Source organism: Phoxinus phoxinus, assembly GCF_949152265.1.
Source record: "Phoxinus phoxinus genome assembly, chromosome: 8".
Taxonomy (NCBI): domain Eukaryota; kingdom Metazoa; phylum Chordata; class Actinopteri; order Cypriniformes; family Leuciscidae; genus Phoxinus; species Phoxinus phoxinus.
This window is the reverse complement of record NC_136883.1, coordinates 14963420-14987039: the sequence shown is the minus strand read 5'-3', so window position 1 is coordinate 14987039 and position 23620 is coordinate 14963420. Positions and strand designations below refer to the sequence as shown.

The window sequence follows — 23620 nt, the reverse complement described above, 5'->3', positions numbered from 1 at the left end:
ACATTTGACATTCTCCAGAGCCAAAACACAAATATTCACAGGAGCGTTTGTCAAATCGGTTTCGTCAATATAATATTATTATAGTATCGACTTGCAGAGTGCTCTAGATTGTTAGTCAATAGAGTTTTACAGTTTTATAGCGCTCAATCTTCAATAACAATTGACAATAACAAATATAGCTGCAATCAGCAATCATCGGGGCCAAGCGCAAAAAGAGGATAAGACATGCCCACATGGCTGGGAGTGTCAGACCAACTGCAGCAAGGAGCAATTGAAGACATTTAAAGATGAATTTAGGCGAAACGGTTGAAAAATCACATACATTAACGGATTATCACTTTCTACCAATAGGTGGCGTAGTTACAAAATGTATGTGATGTGGTTAGAGTGAAGTGACAATGACACATACTAAGTTTGGTGTCAATATGTCAAGGCTTTGCAGATATAAAGCCTGAATAGTCATTTTGGCATCATGCATCAACTTTGCTGCTGTGGTATACGAAAACAGTTTTGTCTATCGACACGAAATCCATAACATTTACTTGGCACGGTCTGGAGATGACACGATCCAATTTTGGTGAAAATCGGACATTTGGTCTAGGAGGAGTTCGAAAAAGTAGGTTTAAAAAGAAAATAAAGATGGCGGACAGGATGTTTGGCTGACTATGGCAAAATTGGTATCTATGTTTTCAGCATAACCCAAGGAATCTATTAAGATCAAATGTAGTCAAAGGTTATTAGCAATGTTGTAAATTTAATTACAACTTTTGACCCAAAGGTGGCGCTGTCTCGTAATTTTTTGAGTACCTTCAGGGCCTTAAACTTGATGACCCAAACGGAGTTTCGTAACAATACGTTCATGCGTTCATAAAATACATAAAATATGTGCATGTTAGCACATAATTCAAAATGGCCGATAGCTAAAATGGCTGATCTGGGAAAATTGCATGACGCCCTGAATCTAACGAGACCACTTGTATGACTCGTAAAATTTGTTTGCGTGGTATTCGAGAACGGTTTGATGAATCAACACGAATTGCTTAACTTTTTGTCGCCATGGTCTGAAGATGATTTGATTAAATTTTCGTGGAAATTGGAGCAACGGCCTAGGAGGAGTTAGAAAAAGTAGTTTTTTCGGAAAATTAAAAATGTCCGAAAAATTATTATGTCGGAAAATGACGTTGAATTGCCATGAGCTCAAGAATCAGAGGAAAAAATAATTTTGTTTCTAGCCCTTATGGTTCAAAAGTTATTAGCATAAACATGAGTGCAACTTTGGACAGTTGGTGGCGGTAGAGGGACTGAATTTTAAAAAAAAATATTAAAGCGTGAATGTATTCATCTTTTAAAAAACAAATATTATCCATTACCCATGTTTGAATTTTTTAACAAAAAGTTATTTGTGATCAAACATTATTGACGGACTCCCTGCAGTACTGCTGCAGACCCCAGGTTGAAGACCCTTGATTTAGCACATATATCTTATTTGATTTATGTACTCATTTTATAGATTTGTTTCTATTAATGTTGAATGATATGTTGTGTTGCATTTACAAGTATGTTGTGAAGCAGCCTTCACTTTGGTATAATAATATTTCATAAATTTGCGCTGGTCAGACGAAGTCCGACTGAAACATCAAGAAAGGCACAACTAGAAATGATTCAACAAACTCTGCTGCATTTTTACCATTACTTCGTCTTTTGATTCCTGCTCTTCCCCTGCCTCTGTCTGCCTCTTTGGATATCAGACCAAATCTGTGTTAACTGGGTTTAGGTATCAGAAAAAATGCACACAGTCCATTCACTGACTAGGGTTGGGTATCGGTTGGGTTTTACCTACTCGGTATTTTTTAAACGGTTCCGGTGCTTAAACGGTTCTTGAACCGATACTTAAGAAAACGAAATCGCACACACTTTGTCTAAAAAAATAATACCCTTTTATTTACAGGGCCAAACTGGACACAATATTATCTTAAATATTTAAAAAGTTTCTGATTTCTGATTAAATTAAAAATTGCACCGTTTAATAGACTACTGATGTAAAACATTTAAGTTAAGATCAACATTTTGTCTTAACATAGGTCTATTATGACTTTTACTTTAAAGCTGCAGTCCGTCGTTTTTCCTCTTTGTCGCCATCTCTGTTAGAAATCTGCAATTGCAGTTATTCGCGGAATTATTAACTGTGCGTGGGTAGTAAATCGGCATGAAACAGCGCGGATGAACACAATGTATTGAGGAGAACCTGTCGCGTCGCTGTGGATACTGTACTGTCATCAGCAATGTCAGAGTATACCTTTTGAAAGTGTCAACATTAGAATTTTCATCGGTAAATGTCATCTGAACAAGTAAGTAACATTCACTTTTGTTCTGACCAAATTCGGGGGGTGGGGGGAAGCATTGCAGTAGCTATATCATGCTGATTAAATCTAACGATTGCATATATCACGTCAAAACGTGAAAAATATATTTTTTTCTGTAGCCACTCTGAAGTCCGAAGTCTTTGGGTTTTACAACTGGTGAATCTCCAGTTGTCACTGGTGATTGTCGCTTTAAACTTTCGGGATCCGCCATACCAAGTGGATAAATCTCCACCTCCATCATCCACACACGCTAGCCGGGGACTCCTTCTCTATGTGTACAGAAGTGACGTAATGACGCAAAGACATGCTCGAAATTACCGCGGAAATCCACCAGTACCACTGGAATTAAAATCATTATTACAAGATTACCGTTTTGAATCGAGGTAAGGCAAGCAGATCGTTTTGAACACTGGCTGGTTACGTTTTTTTTCAAAAATGTCTTTTTTGATATTTTTAAACCCAAAAAAGTGCCGGACTGCAGCTTTAAGCAGAGAAATATCTGACACTGAGCAGAGATATTTAACACACACAGTAGGCTATTGCCTCATATAAAGAAGTGTTAGAGCTTTGTTAAAACATTTTGCACACGTCACACTCGCTGTTGAATGACAATGGTGTTTGCTAGCCTATACTTGATATGACAGATTTGCAGTTGGCATTAAAATAGGCCTACTCGACTTACCCAATAGGAACGGCTGCTATCATCATCATCTGTGATGTCGCAACCCGAGAACACTAAACGTCTCTATAGCACGCAGTATGTTTATCGTGTAAATATATACGCGAAAATTCGTTTTTACGTGCATAGGATCCGCATGGGTTGGTTAGGGTAGGTTTAGTAGTGGTGGTGTGGGATGCGTATTACATGCAATGAAGTGCGTATCAAATGCACGCGAAAACTGCATATCATATGCACGTAACAACTAAATTTCGCATATAAATTGCATGATAAACACACTGCGTGCTATAGAGACACTGGCAGCTGCTGAACTTGAACTTTCGTCAAGCGTGTCTGAGGTTCGGGGTTCTAATCCACATTGTACAGTTTTTTTTTTTTTTTTCATCAAAACCGATTATGCTCATCAGTGGTTATATCAAGCAGGGACAAGTTTGTGTGCATTATATTTTGTGATTTCACCGGAACAAATGGAGAGTCTCCTCAACGGATTGAACCGCGCGTCCGAGTGAAGAAGACAGTGTGCGCGAGACCACAAGAGAAAACACTGTATCCGCGCCAATGATCGCAGCGTCAATGAGCACTTTCATCACTTTTCAGCGCTAGATCGTCTCTTATTTAACAAACGAACTAAATGAATGCTCTGCTGGTTAACTGAAGATGTTTTATTTATATGTATTGGAACATTTGTGCCGCGAGATGTTTTACAGGGGGCGCTAAAAAAAAGTCAGGCACCGAAATCAGGCACCGAAATTTTCGTTCTTATTCGGTCTGGTTACTACCCTTTACGTCGGAACCGGTTCCCTATTGGCACCGCGTTTCAGTACCCAACCCTATCACTGACCCTCTGATGCATATTGCACACAGAAATACTTTCTAGTGCACGTTGATCTGTTTGGCTGATTTAACTCAACTTTCAAGAGTAAAGGGAACTTTGGATTTCATCATCCACCTGGAATCAAAAGTTGTGTTTACATGGTACTAGGTTGACATCATGAGCTCTTTCAAGAATGAAATAATCACTGGATTTGTCCAAGTTTGGCAAGGTTAACCCTCTGGGGTCTGGGGCCCTTGAGATGTTTTCACATGCCCTGACATTTGTGCTTATTTCAGCTACTTACAACATACCTTTGGCCAACTCATAATTATTCTGTATTCAGCACAAACTCTGCTACAATAATATGTGAGCAACATGGAAGTTACAGTACATGTTTGCATTTTATAGAAAAAAAATATTATGTGTGGTTAGTAAGTTTTTGGGGAAAAAATTGTCCCTGCACTAAGCCCATATAACTCATACTGAATAGTTGGCCACGTGACTTTTGAGTTACCATTCTTGTAGGCTAGAATTTTTACTACAAAATGATGTGAAAATCATTCTGACCACTCTTTCACAAAACAACAATATGACGATTTAAACTTTGTAAGTCAGTTTTTGTGTCAGCACTGCTGTATTCGTGGGTGTGTTGATGGATGGCCATGAATATGAATGTGATTCACACCAGGGGAGACCAAAAACACTCCCCCAAGGTGCTGTGAGGCAGCCTGAACAAAGAATGAGAGGAGATTCAAAGGTTTTGTTTTTCAATCTGTTTTATTGTAATTCCTCTATATGGAGGAACTAAATGTTGTGCCTCACAAGACCACAGTGCTACAGCATATATAAACATATAGTACTAGTCAAACGCTTGGACACATTAACATTTTTAATATTTTTGGAAGAAGGCTGCATTTATTTGATAAAAAAAATACAGAAACAACAGTAATATTGTGAAATATTATTACAATTTGGAATAATGATTTTCTATTTTAATATACTTTAAAATATAATTTATTTCTTTGATCAAAGCTGAATTTTCAGCATCATTACTCCAGTCTTCAGTGTCACATGATCCTTCAGAAATCAGTATAATATCATGATTTGATAATCAGGTATTATCAATGTTGGAAACCGTTGTGCTGCTTAATATTTTTTTATAACCTGTAATACTTTTTCAGGATTCACTGATTAAAAAGAACAGCATTTATTCAAAATAGAAATCTTTCCTAACAGTATAAGTCATTACTATCACTTAACACATCCTTTCAAAAAAAGAAAGAAAGGTAGTGTATACTGTTACAAAAGATTTTAAATAAATGTTGTTCTTTAATATTTTTTATTCATCAAAGAATCCTGAAAAAAACTAATCACAGGTTATAAAAAATACTAAGACACACAACTGTGTGATCAGAATGATTTCTGAAGGATCATGTGACACTGAATGTGACACATTGTCACATCTGTTGATAAAACAATCAAAGAAACTGTATAGGTAACTGTATAGGTAACCACTATTATCATTATCAATCACTAATGGCCATGGATTAAAAAAAAGACAACAGTTTTTGTAATTTCACACATGAATAGGTAGGCCCTACTTGTATATTATGACGATGTAAACACAATTACATTTCATCAGTAAAATATTATGTCTGTGCACTTACTCTGTATGATTCTCGATCGCACTGAGAACTGAACGACACCTGTGTGCCCCTCTGCGGTGCTAGAGAAGTAGAGCGTGATGCAGACATATTCCTAAAAAAATGTAAAATAAACTTAGCATACATTATCCAAAATAAACTGATGGGCAATTAATGGGTATGGACACACAATGCATGTATATATCTGTTGATGGGCCATATGACGGAGAAACATCTATTTATGGGCCATAGACCGCGTCACCGCGAGTATCTGTTGATGGGCCATATAGACCGCACGCATTTAGAGCATTTCAAACATTTACACCTGTATTCACAATCATCTGTGCATAAGGCAATATTTTAGCAAGATTTATGTCATAGGCTAACCAAAACCGAACATTTATATATATAAATATAATGTCTACTGTCTAGTATTTAGACAGTATCACATTTTACCGGAGGCTGAAATATATTTGCACTAAATCATATTTACACCTAAGCAGATATTCGCAAATAACCTACATTACGCATAAGGCAGGATTTTTAGCATGATAATCAGTGTCATAAGCTAATCAAAACGGAGTGAAATGTATTTAATATACAAATATGTTTAGAGAGTAATATCACATTGAAACAGTTCACACGAGCATATACACGAATGTTAGGGATATTGTAAGGCAATTTATTCCTGTAAGATGTCAAAAGCTAACCAAAACTAAGCAAAATATAGTCTGAAAATTCATGAGTTCTATATAATCAGAAAAATAATTATATAACACAAACAACTTACTCCGAACTTGTATCCTCGGCGGGATCAATTCACTCTTGAAAATGCAGTCGTTCGTCGTCTGAGTTGCAATCTTCTTCCTCTGTGGAAAAGGTGAATCCTTCCTCGCTGTCCAGAATCATCTGAAGGGCGTCTTTACCGGAGTATTCAAGTATTCGCTGAGTTAGTTCATTTTCGGACGCGTTTCAGAATGGACAGAGAGAAGGCAGAACTTGCATCATGTTTATTTTTCTTTATTTGGCGAAAAGCTCAACACTTTGTTTTTATTGTGAGTACACACAAAAAAAATAGAAACTTAACAGGATCGAATAATGTGCAACACCGGCCTGTATGACAAAAATCGACAGAGTTATTAGAGTCTCTTTTGCACTGATAAGAAAAAAAGCGTGACTATCGCGCTGGCGCGATAGCGACCTCAGAGGGTTAAGATGAAATATCTGAATATTGAGTTGTAATGTGCTCACCCTGGTCTCTCCATAGAACTGGTTGTAGCGGTGCACAAGGCTGATGATCCGGTGGGATACGTTGTTCAGGTAGAATATTGGTGGGTAGGTGTCCAGGCAGGTGGCATGAAACTGATTACTGTCTTTCATGGTTAGCTCACCAAATGCTGGGAAGTCTCGTTGGCGAATAACTCTGATCATCTCCTCCATACGACAGGGCACCACAACATCTGCCCGGTACTGTGGAAGAGTATAGTAGGTGAACTTATATACCTAATCTATGCAAATAAAACAAACCTAAATTACCTTTACTTGTATTACACTGCTAAATTAAAACAGATGTAAATTTAGATTGCAAACAAATTTAAGTTATATACTGTAACAGCTGGTTACAGTACTAAATTTGATATTGTTTGCATCACTCTGCTTTTTTGTTTGTTCTGGACAGACTAACCATTTGTGCATTATTGGTGGGGATTTTTCAGTGATTCTTTCTGCAGGTTAACATCATTACGCCAGTCTTTTTGAGTGAGTCACTGAATTATCCATTCAATAATTGTCCCAATACCAACACGTCCGCACGGTCTTTGCACTTGACTTATTTCCTGTATGTGGCCCAAGTGTTCAAGTGGGTCCGAATTACAATTAGTTATGTGCTTTGAGACGTGAGGTAATTGAATGCCGTCTCTCGTTTTGTGACGCTTTGCAAACTCTTCTGTGTGCGTTTATGTGTTTTGAATGTGTGGCTTTGGAGGGTGCTCTGAAGGGAGGATGGGATCTCATGCTTTCAAAGCTAGCTTGCTATTGCTAGCCGTTCCGAAATTGCTTACCCTACCTTTAAGTGAAGATTTTACATAGCTTTATTTACACATTTTTCTTTTAAGAACTTCCGGTGAGAGTACTGTGTGCACAATGTGTTGCTTCTCATTCGCTATTTCCATCCACCCATTTTTATGCACATTTTGGAATATTGCATAAAAAAAACACTGGATAGAAACACCAAAATGTACATAAATTCTAAAAATGTGCATAAAAAAACCTATGCGCTCAACTGAGTCAGATAATTTTTTAACTGATAAGAAACCGTGCATAAACTACGATAGAAACACACTGAATAAATTCCTGGATGCGCATCATCGTCTTTCGATGGGACGGCATAACTGGACCAACTAGCAGATCAATCTCGTTGCACAGCATCTGAAATGCTGTTTTGGTTGTTCTGAAATGCCTGAGTAAAGTCTGTCGTCAAAGTGGTTGGGTATAATTACTTCCCAGAAAGTCTTACACGACTGTGTTTCCAAACAGTAGGCATCCGCCTCTGAAAGCAAGATAACTTTACTGTGTTCAGTCTGCATGCTCTGGGGCGCAAGTCATTTATTATATATGAAATTATTATATACAGTGGCTTCTCTTTCTGCAGCAACTTATTTCTTACTGTGTAAGTTTTTTCTTAGTGATATTTAGCAGCAGTTTATCAGGAAGTGACGATTTTGTTCTATTCGGCTCACTGGATGGAAACAGTGCTTTATTCGCAAATGTTTTAAGCAAGATTCCAATTTTGCGCTTGTGTTAAATTTGCAACTTTGGGTGGAAACATAGCTATTGTTGTTTTGTTGATTATTTGTTAATTGCTTGCAAGTCGCTTGTCAGTTTGTTTTATAGTTAATAGTTTATATTCCACCGGTCTGCCTCGCTGGATATTTGGATGAGTGTTTCCTACTTTAAAGGGCATCTATTATGCAAAATTCACTTTTACATGGTGTTTGAACATAAATGTGTGTTGGCAGTGTGTGTACACAATCACCCTATAATGATAAAAATCCAACCAGTGTTTTTTTTTTTAAATCCCCATAAATCATAAGCACTGTTTCAGAACGAGCTGTTCTCAGAATCAATGCAATGTGACGTAGAATTGCATAAGCCCCGCCCACGACTGTTGATTGACACTGCAGTTTGAGCACAGACCCTGCCCAAGTGAGCTGGACACAGTCCGCCATTGTTTCGACGCTGGAGCAGTTGTAGAATGTTTCCGAAAGCGATTGAGGCGATAAAAATAGCAGTCTTCATTTACTCTCGTTGTTACTCGAGGATTGATCAGTACAACTGCTCTCGTGATCCAGCTTACAGTCTCCGGAGCGACAGGACTAACGTTACTGATCATGGCAGAAATGAAAGTGAGAGCGAGCACTTTATGACAGCTCGAGCTCATTGAGTCGTTTTACAGATATACAGTTTAGCAGTTTATAAAGCACCCACTGAAAAGGTGTGCATATATTTGTTTACTGTTAGTTGTAACGAGTGTTTTGTGTACTTCCCTGTGTAACGTTATTTATTATGTTCCATTAATGAAAGGGAGAGAGATTTTATGGATAAGACTTAATGCGCACTTCTTATACTGTGTTTATTCTTACAATGATTTTCTGCAGTAAAACTAACGCTTCATTTTTTGTGTGATGTATGTACAATAAACTTAATTGAACTCATCAGTATATTTTGGTCATCATTCAGACAGGTTTAACTAACGTTACTGCAGGCTTGTATTTATAGTGGAGCAGATGGCATATATAAGTTAAACGTAATTAAAATAAACATACCTGTTCTATCTCTATTCAGCATATATTCTCTAGCTCTGTGGGCATTATTGTTCAAGTCGAACACGTTACTGTGAGTGTCTGTTTTGATATTGTCATCTTTCTGTGAGATGAGATTGTCCTGGCTCTGAGAAGTGCTGGTTAGGCTCCGCCCCCTGAGCGTGAAACCGCATCTCATTAACTTTTAAAGGAGACACACTAAAATGGTGCGTTTTTCTCAGCCCCCCAAAAATGACAATTTAAACATGCTGTAAAAAAATTCTGTGGGGTATTTTGAGCTAAAACTTCACATACATACTCTGGGGACATCAGAGACTTATTTTACATCTTTTGAAAAGGGGCATAATAGGTGCCCTTTAACTCCTTATCAAGCGCCCCCTTTTTTTGAATATACATGAAAATGCACATTCCGAACTTAAATGGTTGTAATTCAAGTATGCTTTGGAGTATAGATGTAAGATTGGTCTTGTTTTTAAGAAGACATTTGGCAGATTTTTGTAGAAGAGAAATAAATTAAGAAAGTTAAACAGAAAAAAAGTTATAGAAGTTTGAGTTTATGAAAATGTACAACGTTAAAAATTTAATTATTCATATTTTATATAAAATATATATTTTCAAAACCTGGAGGACTCTAAAAATGCAAAAAAATCAAAGGCAAAAATCTGAACAAGTTGTGTTTAAAATTTTAGGTTGATATCTCAAAAAATAAGCTTTCAGTGAGATTTTGTTTGGGCGCAGTACCAAACTTTTTCACTAGTTGACATTACTGCCCATATAAGGGCGCCTCCATTTCCATATGTTGTTTGAGTCTGAACCATTATTTTTACAATTTTTATACAATTTATGAAGTAGAAATCCTATTCAGAAGTAGTGTTGGAAGTTTGGCAGATTTTTAAATGAATTCAACCTCTAAGAAACACAAAAAGAACACGTATGTGCATTATAGCTCGCTGCCACGAATGGTGAATCACAAATGGTAAATCTATAATTTTTTTATTTATATTTAAAACATTTTCAGACCTTTTTTTCTAAAATAATTGAATGGATGCTATCTTTTGAACTCTTGGCATGAAAACAAACTGAGGTTTCTACCATTCTTTCATGATTTTTCATGTTCATCACTATTTCAAAATAAAGGTCTGAACACGCCTTAGGAGTATGAAAATATTCTTGTTGCAAATTGATAAATTACGGCTCCTCTGTAATGTATTTTAAAAATCAGTCACCAAAAATGAAAACTAGAGATTTTAAGCTTTCAAATGATATATAGTTTGTCAAGATTGGTTTAGGTTTAGTATAGGATATTACTGTTTAAAATATATAATGGCGGGCCGGCGCCAATATAAAGGGTTAAAGGAACCGTATGTAAGAAATGTATTTCAATTAATCATAAAATGGCCCTGATATGTCAGTAGACATTAAGAAATCATGTTCATTTCAAATCAAATACTTATATCACTGACAACAGTAGTCCGGCCAGGACATTGTCATTTAAAAGTGAAGTTGCAGCCCTCAACTGATGTCGATGTTGTCATGTTGTATTTTGGCCTGATGCGCCACCCTCCACCTATCTACCAATCACAAAGTCAGTAGTGTTTCGGCATCCGGGTTGCCAGCTCTGCTCTAGTCTTGCCATTGGAAGCTCCTTGTAGCAGCCTACGTTCCTGCTGGATCCTGCAGCCTATCTGGCAACCTCGAGTCAGGGGGGAGGGGATACACTGCTCTACAGTAATTTGAAAGTGATTGCAGTACCAGTTTTGGCCACAATCTTACATACAGTTCCTTTAAAGTGCTGTTGTCTTGACTCGTGTAAGGCGATGTTTAGATTATATGTTTGGATTAAATGGATCATCATCATTATCATAACCACCACCACCTTCAACGTCATCATCTGTGTTTTCCTCTTTTTTGATCTATAATTTTCAAATAATCATGAAAGACATTTTTGGACTGTTCCTAACCTATTATTTATGGATTAAATGGATCATCATCATTATCATAACCACCACCACCACCACCTTCAATGTCATCATCTGTGTTTTCCTCTTATTTGATCTATAATTTTCAAATAATCATGAAAGACATTTTTGGACTGTTCCTAACCTATTATTTATTAACTTTTGTTCTCACCTGGGACGGCGGATGTTCGCGACGTACAAGCAGCTCAAATCCCTTTGAACTATGGGATTATTTTTATTCAAAATAAATAGACAGATTCACAAATGAATGAAAAGAAATTCACAAAAAAATATCAAATTAATAATACAAATAAACAAATTTCAAATCAAATGAGATTAGCAAATTAATGGACATGTGCATGCAAAAATTTAAAATGTCTGTCTCTGCGAGTGTCCTTGTAAACACAGTCGGTTATGTGTTGTAAACAATTGAAAAAAAGAAAACGGATGCGTATCATGCTGCGTTCACGCCATGTCGTAATTACTATAAATAAATCTCTGTATGCTTTCAAATCACTCTCATGGTACTTTGATGTCATACACCGTGTCGAACACACCTTAAATCTGCAGTGGTCAGGTGGTACAAGTTGTAGCTCTCGGAAAAATAATAGTTTACACGTTGTAATTACAAGTTCGACAAGCACATGAAGGCTTTTTACAATTCAGAATCGTTACAGTAATTACGACATGGCTTGAATGCACCTTCATTATATTGGACCCGGCATTCGTCTTAAAGTGACAGCAGCCTAATGTACCCACAGCTTGTGATTAACAGCAATGTTAACCCTCATTTGTGCTTTGGGGTCTATATGACCCCAATCGACTTTTCTTTCATTAAAAATAATGGTTCCCTTTATCTCAGTGGAATAAAATCTTGTGACTTTTTCTAAATTATCTATCCATACATGCACAAAAAATAGTCAATATGACCCCACATGTCAATATGACCCCACATTGAAATGAATGGGAAAATCGAAAAAAAATAGTTTTTTATTTTCCATTTGTAAAAAAAAAAACTCTAAATCCAGAATAAATCTGAAAATTTTCATACCACAATGAAGTCATGGTACTAGAGCACAAAACGAACATGATCACTTGAACACACACTTGCTCGCACACACAAACACACACACAGGTGTGAATCCAATTAAGAGCATTTTTTTTAGAAATTGACAAATAAAATAAATAATTCCAGCATAAATCTGGAAATTTCCACACAGAAATGAAGGCCTGGTACTAGTGCAAAAATGCAATGTAGAAAAGACATGCTCACTCAAACACACACACGCACACACACATACACACAAACAGGTATGACTGCCACAGCCAAATAAAATCAGCCACAAATGCAGAACAAAGATAAAAGGGGTGAGACCGAACACACACACACACACACACAGTCACACGTGTGTGTGTATGTGTGTGTGTCACAGAGAGCATCTGTATGGAATTTGTCAAATGAAATCAGCCACAAATGTAGAGCACGTGTGAGCTAATCAGTGAGACCTAATGCATGCACTCACACACACACATGCAGAGAGAGCAAGGGAGAGATGAAAGACAACTGACCTGTTCAACTTTGAGAAAGTTTACTCTCAGATCTAAGAGCTGCAACTTTGTTTTGAAAACAAAGAAATTGTTCCCACACGAAAGGTATTAAAGAGGGTCTTTGGTGTCCTGCACACAGTTCTGTGGCAGTATGGCAAAGAGTTACACCCTCCTGGAGACCCTGGATTACCTGCTTGATTCAAGTGAAACTGAATCATGCCCGGAAGACACTGAAGCAGATGACTCTGAGCCAGAGGACTGCATTCCTCCTGAAGAAAACACAGGGTTGGAAGAGGAGTGCCAGGAATCGGAGGAGGACTGTGAGGAGGCAGATGCAGACCAAACCTTTGTATCTAAAAATGGAAAAATAACCTGGACTGCTTCTCCACCTCCACAGGGACCAGGGAGAGCTTCAGCTGCACGAGTGATAAAGCTGACACCTGGACCAACAAGGTTTGCAATTTCTCGTGTAGAGGACATAAAATCATCTTTTTTGTTATTTTTTCCATCAATGATTCAAAATATCTTGGTGGAAATGACAAATCTGGAAGAAAACCGTGTGTTTGGTGATGACTGGAGGGATGTGGACTGGACCGACATGGAAGCATATATTGGTCCTTGCAGGAGTTTATCGCTCCAACAATGAGGCCCTGTCCAGTTTGTGGGAAGCTGAAACTGGGCGGGCAATTTTTCGGGCTGTCATGCGCTTAGAAGATTTAGGAGATTGTCCAAAGTCATTCGATTCGATGACAGGGCCACAAGACCTGCTCGGCGCGAAAGTGACAAGCTGGCACCCATTCGTGATGTGTGGAATTTATGGGTTGAACGTCTCTAATGTGCAACCCTGGCCTGGACATTACAGTGGATGAGTGCCTGGTGCCATTCAGAGGTCGCTGCTCCTTCAAGCAGTACATGCCCAGCAAGTCTGCGAAGTATGGAATAAAAATCTGGGCAGCATGTGACGCCAGGACAAGCTATGCATGGAACATGCAAGTTTACACCGGCAAGCCACAAGATGGGCAGCCAGAAAGAAATCAGGGCATGCGTGTGGTCCTTGATTTGACCATTGGTCTCCAGGGACACACAGTAACATGTGATAATTTCTTCACATCATATGCTCTTGGCCAGGAGCTCCTGAGAAGAAAGTTGACAATGGTTGGCACAGTTAGGAAAAACAAGCCTGAACTCCCACCTGCCCTTCTGACAACGAGAGACCGAGTTTGTTTTTCCTCGATCTTTGCCTTTACTGAGACACACAGTCTTGTGTCATACTGCCCCAAAAAGGGTAAAAATGTGCTGCTGATGAGCACATGCCACAAAGATGCCAAAGTGAGTGACAGGGAGGACAAGAAGCCTGATGTCATCTTAGATTACAATCACTGCAAAGGTGGAGTTGACAACCTTGACAAGGTATTTACAAATTTTATTTTGCTCATTTTTATTCAAAGTTTGTGTTAGAGTGGCATTTATTTTGCCAGCAGATATACTAATTTGTGTGTGTGTGTGTTTGCAATATTGCAGATGGTTGCAAGCTACAGTTGCAAACGTAAAACAAATCGTTGGCCAATGGTTGTCTTCTCTACCATCCTGGATGTATCTACCATAAATGCATTTGTGGTTTGGAGGGAGGTAAATCCATCATGGGAGAGAGGGAAGAATTTCAAGAGGAGGCTCTTTCTAGAAGAGCTGGGGAAAGCTCTGGTGTCCCCTCACATGGAGCGACGAAAAAGCCTGCCTCATGAACCAGTCTCTGCAGCAATACTGAAGAGAAAACAAGATTCTTCCAACGCTCCAGCCCCCTCCACTGAAACTCCATCATCCAAAAGAAAAAGATGTCAGGTTTGTCCACGGGCCAAGGATACAAAAACGGATAAGCAGTGCGCAAACTGCGAAAGAGCCATTTGTGCTGCTCACACCGTGTACTTGTGCCAGATGTGCGTGGACTGATTTTTGTTCATGATACTTGTTCATTCACAACATTCTGACTGTGCTTTTTTACCATGTGTATTATGTAATCATTTTTTTTTTTGTAGCTTGTTATTGCTTTTATGTTCAGTGTTCAGAATGTGATTATCAAATAATTCTATTGTTATTCAGTGTTCACTCCTGTTCATTTCTGCTGTTTTTATATATATATATATATATATATATATATATATATATATATATATATATATTATTAAATTAAATTCTTCTAAATTCTAAAGTTAATTATTTTTTTTCACATTTGGTTCATTAAAATAAATAATATGCAACTACAATCTGATTCTAAGTCTTGTCCTTTAGGTGTTTCTTATGTGGCAATTTATGTGGTATTTTGTAAAAACAGACATTTCAAAACACATCAAAAACTACCAAAATTCTACTATTTGAAAGAATATTTATTTTTAATGTCTTGTATAATGTTTTTATATATATAAATTCACAAAATGTATCACAAAAATATGATATGAGCAGTTGGCCACATCCAGTAAAATGAATGGATCTCTATTGCCCTCTGCTGGGTATCTATGGACAAAGCAATTTCTTTCTTAAATTGTATTTCCTTCAGGTTTTTCTTTGACCAGCAGATGGCAGAATTATACAGCTAACACCTAGATCAATATCCAGAAACAACTTATATTTAATTTAGATCATCATTTAAGTATTTTTTTCATAAAAAATTAATATTTTACATGCAAGCTAATGGTATAGTTGAGGAATTGTGTGGTAAATAGGTACAAAAGTACTTTAAATATCCAAAAACACAGCATTACTGTATAGATAAGAAGTAAACAAAAATAATATATATTATATGTGTTATTAAAAATTTACATTTTTTTTACAATCACTCATTAAATTTTGGGGTCATATAGACCCCAAGTGCACTGAGTGTAAACAGGAAACTAAGAGCATATGAGGGTTAATCAAACAACAAAAGACAAAATCACTTTTGTAGCTTTAACAAATATAAATTGTATAATTATATTAATTATTTAATGTATACAGTGAAGACAATACAGTGTTATTTTACATTAAATTATTAATATAATTAATGCAATGTATACAGTGAAGACAATACAGTGTTATTTTACATTTGATTATTCAATGTCTGTACCGAATACAGTTAGATTTACCGGAAAAACAAAGCACTGCTTATTTCATTTGTATCTTTGTTCTTTATATTTATCCATGCTTGTAATTTGTTTATTATTTTCTATGAAGATGCACTACCCTACAAAATCATCCTAGAATGATTATTTCTTTACAAATAGAGCTATTCAACTCATCTGGTGAAATTGTTTTCATATTGCAATATATCGCAGAAAAACTAAATATCGCAATGTCAGTTTTTTCCAATATCGTGCAGCCCTAGTAGGCGCTTCGATCAAATTGAGCTGAAGTGCTGTTTGTGTTAAAACATCCCTTTTCCAAAAGATTATTGGAGTTGATGGCTTCTTTTCTTTCTATTTATCAGTGAATCAGGATAAACTCAGGATTATACACAAATTATGATTATTCACAGATCCCGAGCATCATGATCCATAACACCTTCTCTACACCCGACACAAGGGGCGCGAGACAGCGCGTCAAAAGCATATAGTACCCATTATATTATCAGTGATGCTGTCTGCACTGGACACGACGTGACACTGACAGTGCCACATGATGATTCACCGACAGTAAATGGATGCTTGTTCTTCTTCTGAAGTACTAAACGCACTTACGCTAATTAACACAAAGGACAAATGATTTGCACAATCGCAGTGTAGATAGCCTTGCACACGATGTAAGACGTGACACAAGTTCGGTTGATTTTGTATGGTATGCGTGATACTGTCAGGCTGATTGAATTATCATCTATGCATTTGAATGACACTGTTATGCTGATGAGATCAGGTAACGAGCTGACTCCATTTTTCATACTTCATTTTGCCACTTCTATGTAAAATCCCTCCCCCTTACAAGGTATATAAACTACAATGTATAGTTCCCTTAGTCATACTTGATGACTGCAGCTACCGACAGCTCGCGTTCTCAATAAAGAATCCTGCTGAAGATACAACCAAGTCTCCTGGTCTTCGCTTCTGAGTTTCCAACAAAGTGTTTGTATTTCTGTTTTTGTCTAGAAACCACACACACAAACATTACTGTATGTACTCCCTTCAATGGATTAATAAAGTGGTCAAATGGAACTGCACTGCTGAACTAGTTTTACAAAATACGTGTGGGTGTTGGGACAGGCCCACTGATTCATTCAGTAACAAAACGTTTGTTTGCAAAGTAACAGGCAACTTGTGTCTAAAAGGTAAGTTAATCAACATTAACTTGCTGTTTTTTCCTACTTGCAGTCAGAAAATCAGGACGGCTGATTACCTGTGCAGATATTCAGAACAACACTCCTGCTTGTGTTATATTGCTAAAATACACCCCCAGTAAGGACAAACAGAAATTATGAATCATTTGTACCTTCAGAAGTTGACTTGTTTCCACACTAGTGTGCATTCCAGACGTGCTCCCAACAGACTTCTGCTCAGCACTCACCTGAGAGAAAACATATTCATATCAGATACAGATATGAGTAGCTGACAAATAGACATTTTCCAAGATCTCAGAGTAAATTGTTTACATCTGTTGAGTGAAAGTGTGTGTTTTAAAATGTTGTAACTGGTCACCAGTGAGCTTTTCACTACATTTGGAGGTGGTGTGATTCCTCTCGAATGCATCTTGCAGAGCATTTATGTCTTTTCATGATCTGACCAGTAAAAACAAGTGAGTTGAGCAAGTGTAAATACACTTAGAAATGCATAGGATTCCATTACATTTATAGTGTAAATGCTAATGGGGTTTTTTATTTGTCCCAGACAGCACAACTGCCTACTTAAAGGAACACTCCGACTTTTTGGGACTTTAGCCTATTCAACTTATCCCCCAGAGTTAGATAAATCCATACATACCTTTTTCATCTCCGTGCGTGCTATAAGTCTGTTTGACGCACCCACCGCTAGCCTAGCTTAGCACAAAGACTGGATGTAAATGGTTGCAGCTAGCATACTAATCCAAATAAGTGACAAAATAACGCAAACATTTTCCTATTTACATGTTGTGATTTCTATAGTCACAGAGTGTACAAAAAACAAAGTCATATGAGACACAGACATATTTTAACCGTATAAATACTGGGAACTATATTCTCTGAAGGCGAAGCACTGCTACTTGGGCGGAGTGATAACCGCAGCACCTGAGACGCGCCGTGGTGAGGAGCAGAGAGTTCGTTCAGAGCGCGTCTCAGGTGCGCTGCGGTTATCACTCCGCCCTATATTCAGGGAATATAGTTCCCAGTATTTATACGGTTAAAATATGTCTGTGTCTCATGTGACTTTGTTTTTTGTACACTTTGTGACTATACAAATCACAACATGTAAATAGGAAAATGTTTGCGTTATTTTGTCACTTATTTGGATTAGTGTGCTAGCTGCAACCATTTACATCCAGTCTTTGTGCTAAGCTAGGCTAGCGGTGGGTGCGTCAAACAGACTTATAGCACGCACGGAGATGAAAAAGGTATGTATGGACTTATCTAACTCTGGGGGATAAGTTGAATAGGCTAAAGTCCCAAAAAGTCGGAGTGTTCCTTTAACTGGGAGTTAATCATTGCACAAATACAATCTCAATGGGAACAAATTGTCACAGAAAAGTATAAAATGGAAAGACTGACATTCAAGTTAAGACTACAGGAAGAGACTTTTGAAAAACACTGGGGAAAATGGACTACACATGTATCAAAACAGAGAGAAGGTAGATAAATGTATGCATTTAAATATTCCCATCACACATGTAACCACCGTGAGAGAATATTACTTCAAGCTGCATGAAAGTATGGCTATGGACATGAGAGTATTTGTGTTGTATGTATGTCTATGAATGTATGTGTCTATAAGCGTGTATAAGTATATATATTTACATGATAACCTGTTGAAGTATGTGTAAACAAGGATCTCTTGCAATAGCTAAATATGGAAAGAGTTTTGTTTTTAGTTTTTTTTTACATTTTGAGATAATTTCCATGCAAATACCCATAAACCTATGTTGACTTGTTTTTTGTTACTGTTTGTCTTTGTTCTGAAAAGTTATATGAACTTAAAGGGGTCATGACATGGGTTTTTTTATTTTATTATTATGTTCCCTTAGGTGCAATTATAGTATTACTATAGTTTTTTTTACAAAAAACGTTTAAAATGTAGTGATTTATGACCTTTTCCTCTGATTCAAACAGTCTGTTTTGGGGGTGTTTCCCCTTTAAGAGTTCAGTGTTAACGCCCTCTGTTATGATTGGCTAACGTCAGTGCCTATGCATCAATTATTAACGCCCCCAGCCAGAACATTTGCGGATTCGGCGCAACTGTTTAATAGCGGGTGATGCATGCGAAGCGATGGCTCTTGCAATGATAAAACCTTTTTATGTTTGAGCCGGAATCAGAGGAAAATGAACCATCACCACAATAACGAAGACTGGATCAGCCCGTGTCCACATGGAAAGTGAAACTATTTTGAATTAATAAAAAAATTGTAACCCGAGACACTTGAAAACGGATTATTGTTGCATAATTATCCTATAGCTTAATTTGCTAACAGTTTAACATTATTTAACTAATTCCAATGAAATGATAGGGTGTAAGTTACCACGGAAAAATGCATGCACAGGCCATCTTTGAAGATGCAGCATTGATAAAGGCAACATTTTAAATTTTCTATCACATGTAGGCCTACTAGAAAGGCGACATATTTTCAAGATTCTCTTATACAAATGTGTTTATATTAGCCATGATAAAAAGTAAGTTTGCGTCGTCGTTGTTGAGCCCAGAATAGTCGGCACGGACTTATCTTTGAGCAACAGTTTTCTGGCAAAGCCAGCTTCATATTGGGATTTTTTCCTCAAAACAGTCATCCTTAAAATGTATAGAACAAACGCTTAAATTAACACTGCCGTGACTGGGACGTCCGCAAAAAATAAAGTGCATCCATTTTTCCCTGACGTCTGGATCTTTCGGCAGCGTATTCAAAGATGTTGTTTGTCCACAGCCAGGAACAGCACATCTGCGTGGCATCGTAATTTTACTGTACACAGACCCACTTGGCTCGCTGTCCGTCGACTGAACACTTGTGATGCGCGCGGCACGACAACGAAAGAAATGAGCGTAGTTGTCTTGCGCTTAAAGCGTAGTTGTCTTGTGCTGGAGGAGGTCATATGCAAACGCTGGTACGTCACTTCGCACCGTGACGTCACTTCTTACCATGGATCCAGAACGAGCTGTATTTAGAGCTTGATTAAATAAATGATTTGTTTATAATGGGGAGGACGTCTTAAGCTATGAAACTTGCAGGACGTTTTAATGGTACAAAGACCTCTTATATACCAAAAGATCAAGGCAAATTTGGTTTCTCATGTCATGACCCCTTTAAAAAAAAAAGAAGCATTGCACAAATACAAAGGTTTAAACTTTAACAGTCAAAGTTGTTCAGTCAGGGAAAAAAATTAAAAAGTTCTAACATATACATGTTTAAGACTTCAATTAGCATCTTGAACCATGTAAATTCAGTGGTACACATGATTTGCTTTGTGTAGATCCAAAGTAGATCCAGCGAAGCACATCTGATGTTTTAATACAACTACTAAAATAACCATGAACATTTTATTCACAACATTGTGTGTGTTGAGAATAAACTTGAAAGGTATTGGAGTAATTGTGGCAACTTTTTTGTGCTTTGTCAACATGCAGTGATACACTGATGTGTGAAGTCAAGAGATGATAAAATACACACCACTTGTGTTGACTACTTTTGTGCCTGATTAAGACAGATGTTCATTGTAGACTTATATTCCTCATAAAGTGTGTGATTTTCCAGTCACTAAACCTGTTTTTGCATCCTGAAGGACACAGACACTTGGTATAAAAACTTCCCGGATACACTAATGCTCAGCAACGTTTAAATTGTTGGTCTATGTACATGTGACAGATATCTATTACAAAGTACAAAAGGACAGTGAACTTGCTGACCAAATCAGAAGCAATATTTCTGCTCTTCCTGCAATTTATTGTAATTATCTTAAGCACACCGCCATATTCATCCCAGTTGCCCTGACTGTGTATTTACTGCAGCTAGTGTTTTTTTTCAGAAAAAAAAAGACGTTGTTGAAACAAACAGTGCAGTGGTCACTTTAAAAATGGCGGTATAGCGGTAGGGGGAATCCGGAAAAGCTACACTCCGGAAATTATGTATAATCTGACCAATCACAGCCCTACGTCGCCTCGACGTGTAGTTACAATTTTTTGGAGGTGCACGTCGAGCTACGGCGGAGGGGTCGGAGAGGGGTTCGCGGAGACGCAGTGGGGTCTGCAGGGGTACGCCGTCGATTCGACGCAGAAGCATAAAACAGGCTTAAGGGTTAAATCCACACACTCACCACTAGGATCAATACTCTGAGTTCCGGCCAGTACGACTCAGATTCCACTTGTTCAGCAAAACTGTCTTTCCCATCTGACCGTTCCCCCATCTTCCACTGGACAAAGCCACCGTACAAACTCCTGCATGCACTGCCAGAGCCCTGTCGCGCCACTGTAGACAGCTCACCCTCCACACCGAACAACTGTGACAGTGTGTACACTAAAACAAACCGAGTTTTCACATCATCATCAGGAGCACAGAATCTCGTTTTATGTTATTTCTTTTTTTACTTACCCAGACAGGCGTAACCTGCTGCAGAGGATGCCAAGCCAGCAGCAGTGGGGAAATTATTCACAGAGCAGATATGGACCTTATGGGACACTACGCTGATATCAGAAGTTGGATCACCAGTATTCCGTCTCTTGCGAGCTAACCTTCGAACTGGTAAATTAAAATGAGTTTAATATCACAATGACAACTCCTGTCATACAGTGCTTAATAATGTTAATGTTCTGAAAGTCAGGGACGTACTTTCCTGCAGACATGACTGCAACCTGGGACAGCTGATATCCTCCTCCTTGCCATTCAGCCAGATGCGGTCTTGCAGGAAACTTCTGCTGCATGCAATTGTTGTCGTTGTTTTGAGCTAAGAAAGAATTATAATATATAATGGCAACCTTGCTGTTACAGCTAAAAATCTGGAGCTCTTAAAATGCATTGTGGTAAAGCAACCAATTTGGGGACTATCAGTCACCTGTTCCTGATGCAGTGTCACACTGAGGGATGAATTGATTGGCAGAATGAGATCTTCATTGCGTTTCCCCCCTGATTCAATGGCAATAATAAGTAATAACTCAACAAAACTCTGAGTAGAACATGTCTAATATCATAAATATTTACAGAAGACATTTGTATACAGTTTCCCCAAAAAGTATTTGGTCACTTAATTCACACTTACAAATGTGTGACTGTCACTGCAGTGCATAGTATTGTGAACAAATTTTTCTCTTCACTAAAATTTATTTTTCTTCATTTTTGCTCAATGCCTTCTAATCAGCTGGAGCTTTGGAGATTTATGGTTTCCTCACCACTGTCACCTTTGGCTTGCTTAGTTGGGGACACTTACCCCCGGTTTCACAGACAAGGCTTAAGCATAGTCCAGACTAAAATGCATGTTTGAGCTGTTTTAAATGAAAGCAACTTGCTCTGCCATTTATTAAATTTAATGTCAGTGCCAATGTTTTGTCTCAAGATGCACACCAGTAATGTATTTTTCTAAGTAACATTTATTAAAGATACTTAAATGACCTGATTGAACTAAAGCCTAATCCTGGCTTAATCTAAACCCTGTCTGGGGCCTTAATATCCAGCAGCAATATTACTGATTAGACTGCATTGACACTATCATCCGATAGTGAGAATTAAACTTAAACTGAATTGAGCTAAATAACGACCCTATCTCTTGCTTTAGCTTTACAGCTAAAACTGGAACTTGTCTTATATTTGATATAACTTGCATAGTTAATTATGTTATCTTCTCAGAAGATAATGTTGTTATTATTGTGAAACTGCTTTTAATTATTATTGTGAGCTCTTTCCAGCCACTGTGTAGACAAATATGATCATAAAAATAGCATAGTAAGGATTTTAAAAAAAAACTTTACAATAATCACAAATTAATCCATTACGTTTGAAAGACATGCAGACTTACAGTATTTGACGACCGCAATGTTCACTGGTGCCGTGCAGGTGACCATAGCAAGATTTTGGTGACTGTTTACGGGCATATTTCTAAATTTATAAAAATTGACAAACAGATGATTTAACATTTAACATTTGATGCACTGGATACCGGCTACTGCTTAACAGTTTAAACCAGAAAGCAAATGAAACACAACAGTGAATTTGGATTGGGTCACGCTGAACACGAGAATTCGTATTTGACCAATTAGAGAGATCACCCTACAACCCTATTACAAGTGAACCAATGATTGGGATCGGACCATGGTTTCACGCAGAGATAGTCAGCGGATTTGTCGAATAGAAAGCCAGATCCTCCGCGCATGCTCAGTGTCACCGGTGCTCAAAACGGATCAGTAGTGACTAGTGAGAGGAGAAACGAGGCTTTTCGAAACTTTGAATCTATGCTTTGAATCAATTGATTCACTGGTTCGAAGTTCTCGAAACGTTACACGCTGGTGACGCCTGCTGGTCAAAACTGTGTAAATACAACGAAAATTCAGTCAAAACAAAACATACGAGAAGGACATGCATGGCTGCAGGCTGCATTTCGGGGAGGAGCTGCACAATGATTGGTTCCATCATCTTTCATATGATAGAAAATGTGTTTGTAGTTGGTGTAGGAAG

The 23620-nt window shown here is 37.8% G+C and overlaps 1 protein-coding gene across 2 annotated transcripts in view; it reads right to left on the bottom strand.

Annotated features, from left to right (window-relative positions):
• Positions 1-23212, bottom strand: part of mvda (mevalonate (diphospho) decarboxylase a) — a 28997-nt gene extending 5785 nt beyond the window's left edge. Inside the window, exons 1-9 of one of the 2 annotated variants that reach the window (XM_079620385.1) lie at positions 22965-23197; positions 22008-22078; positions 21785-21899; positions 21548-21694; positions 21273-21472; positions 17276-17350; positions 6751-6969; positions 6290-6444; positions 5518-5614 (exon numbers count right to left, since the gene is read on the bottom strand). In XM_079620385.1, coding sequence (XP_079476511.1) covers positions 6319-6444; positions 6751-6969; positions 17276-17350; positions 21273-21472; positions 21548-21694; positions 21785-21899; positions 22008-22078; positions 22965-23082 — 1071 coding nt within the window. In that variant the 5' untranslated portion in view covers positions 23083-23197 and the 3' untranslated portion in view covers positions 5518-5614; positions 6290-6318. Of the gene's footprint in view, positions 1-5517; positions 5615-6289; positions 6445-6750; positions 6970-17275; positions 17351-21272; positions 21473-21547; positions 21695-21784; positions 21900-22007; positions 22079-22964 lie in introns of those variants that run through there. The other variant, XM_079620384.1, reaches the window with a different exon arrangement.
• Positions 23213-23620: the final 408 nt, after the last annotated feature.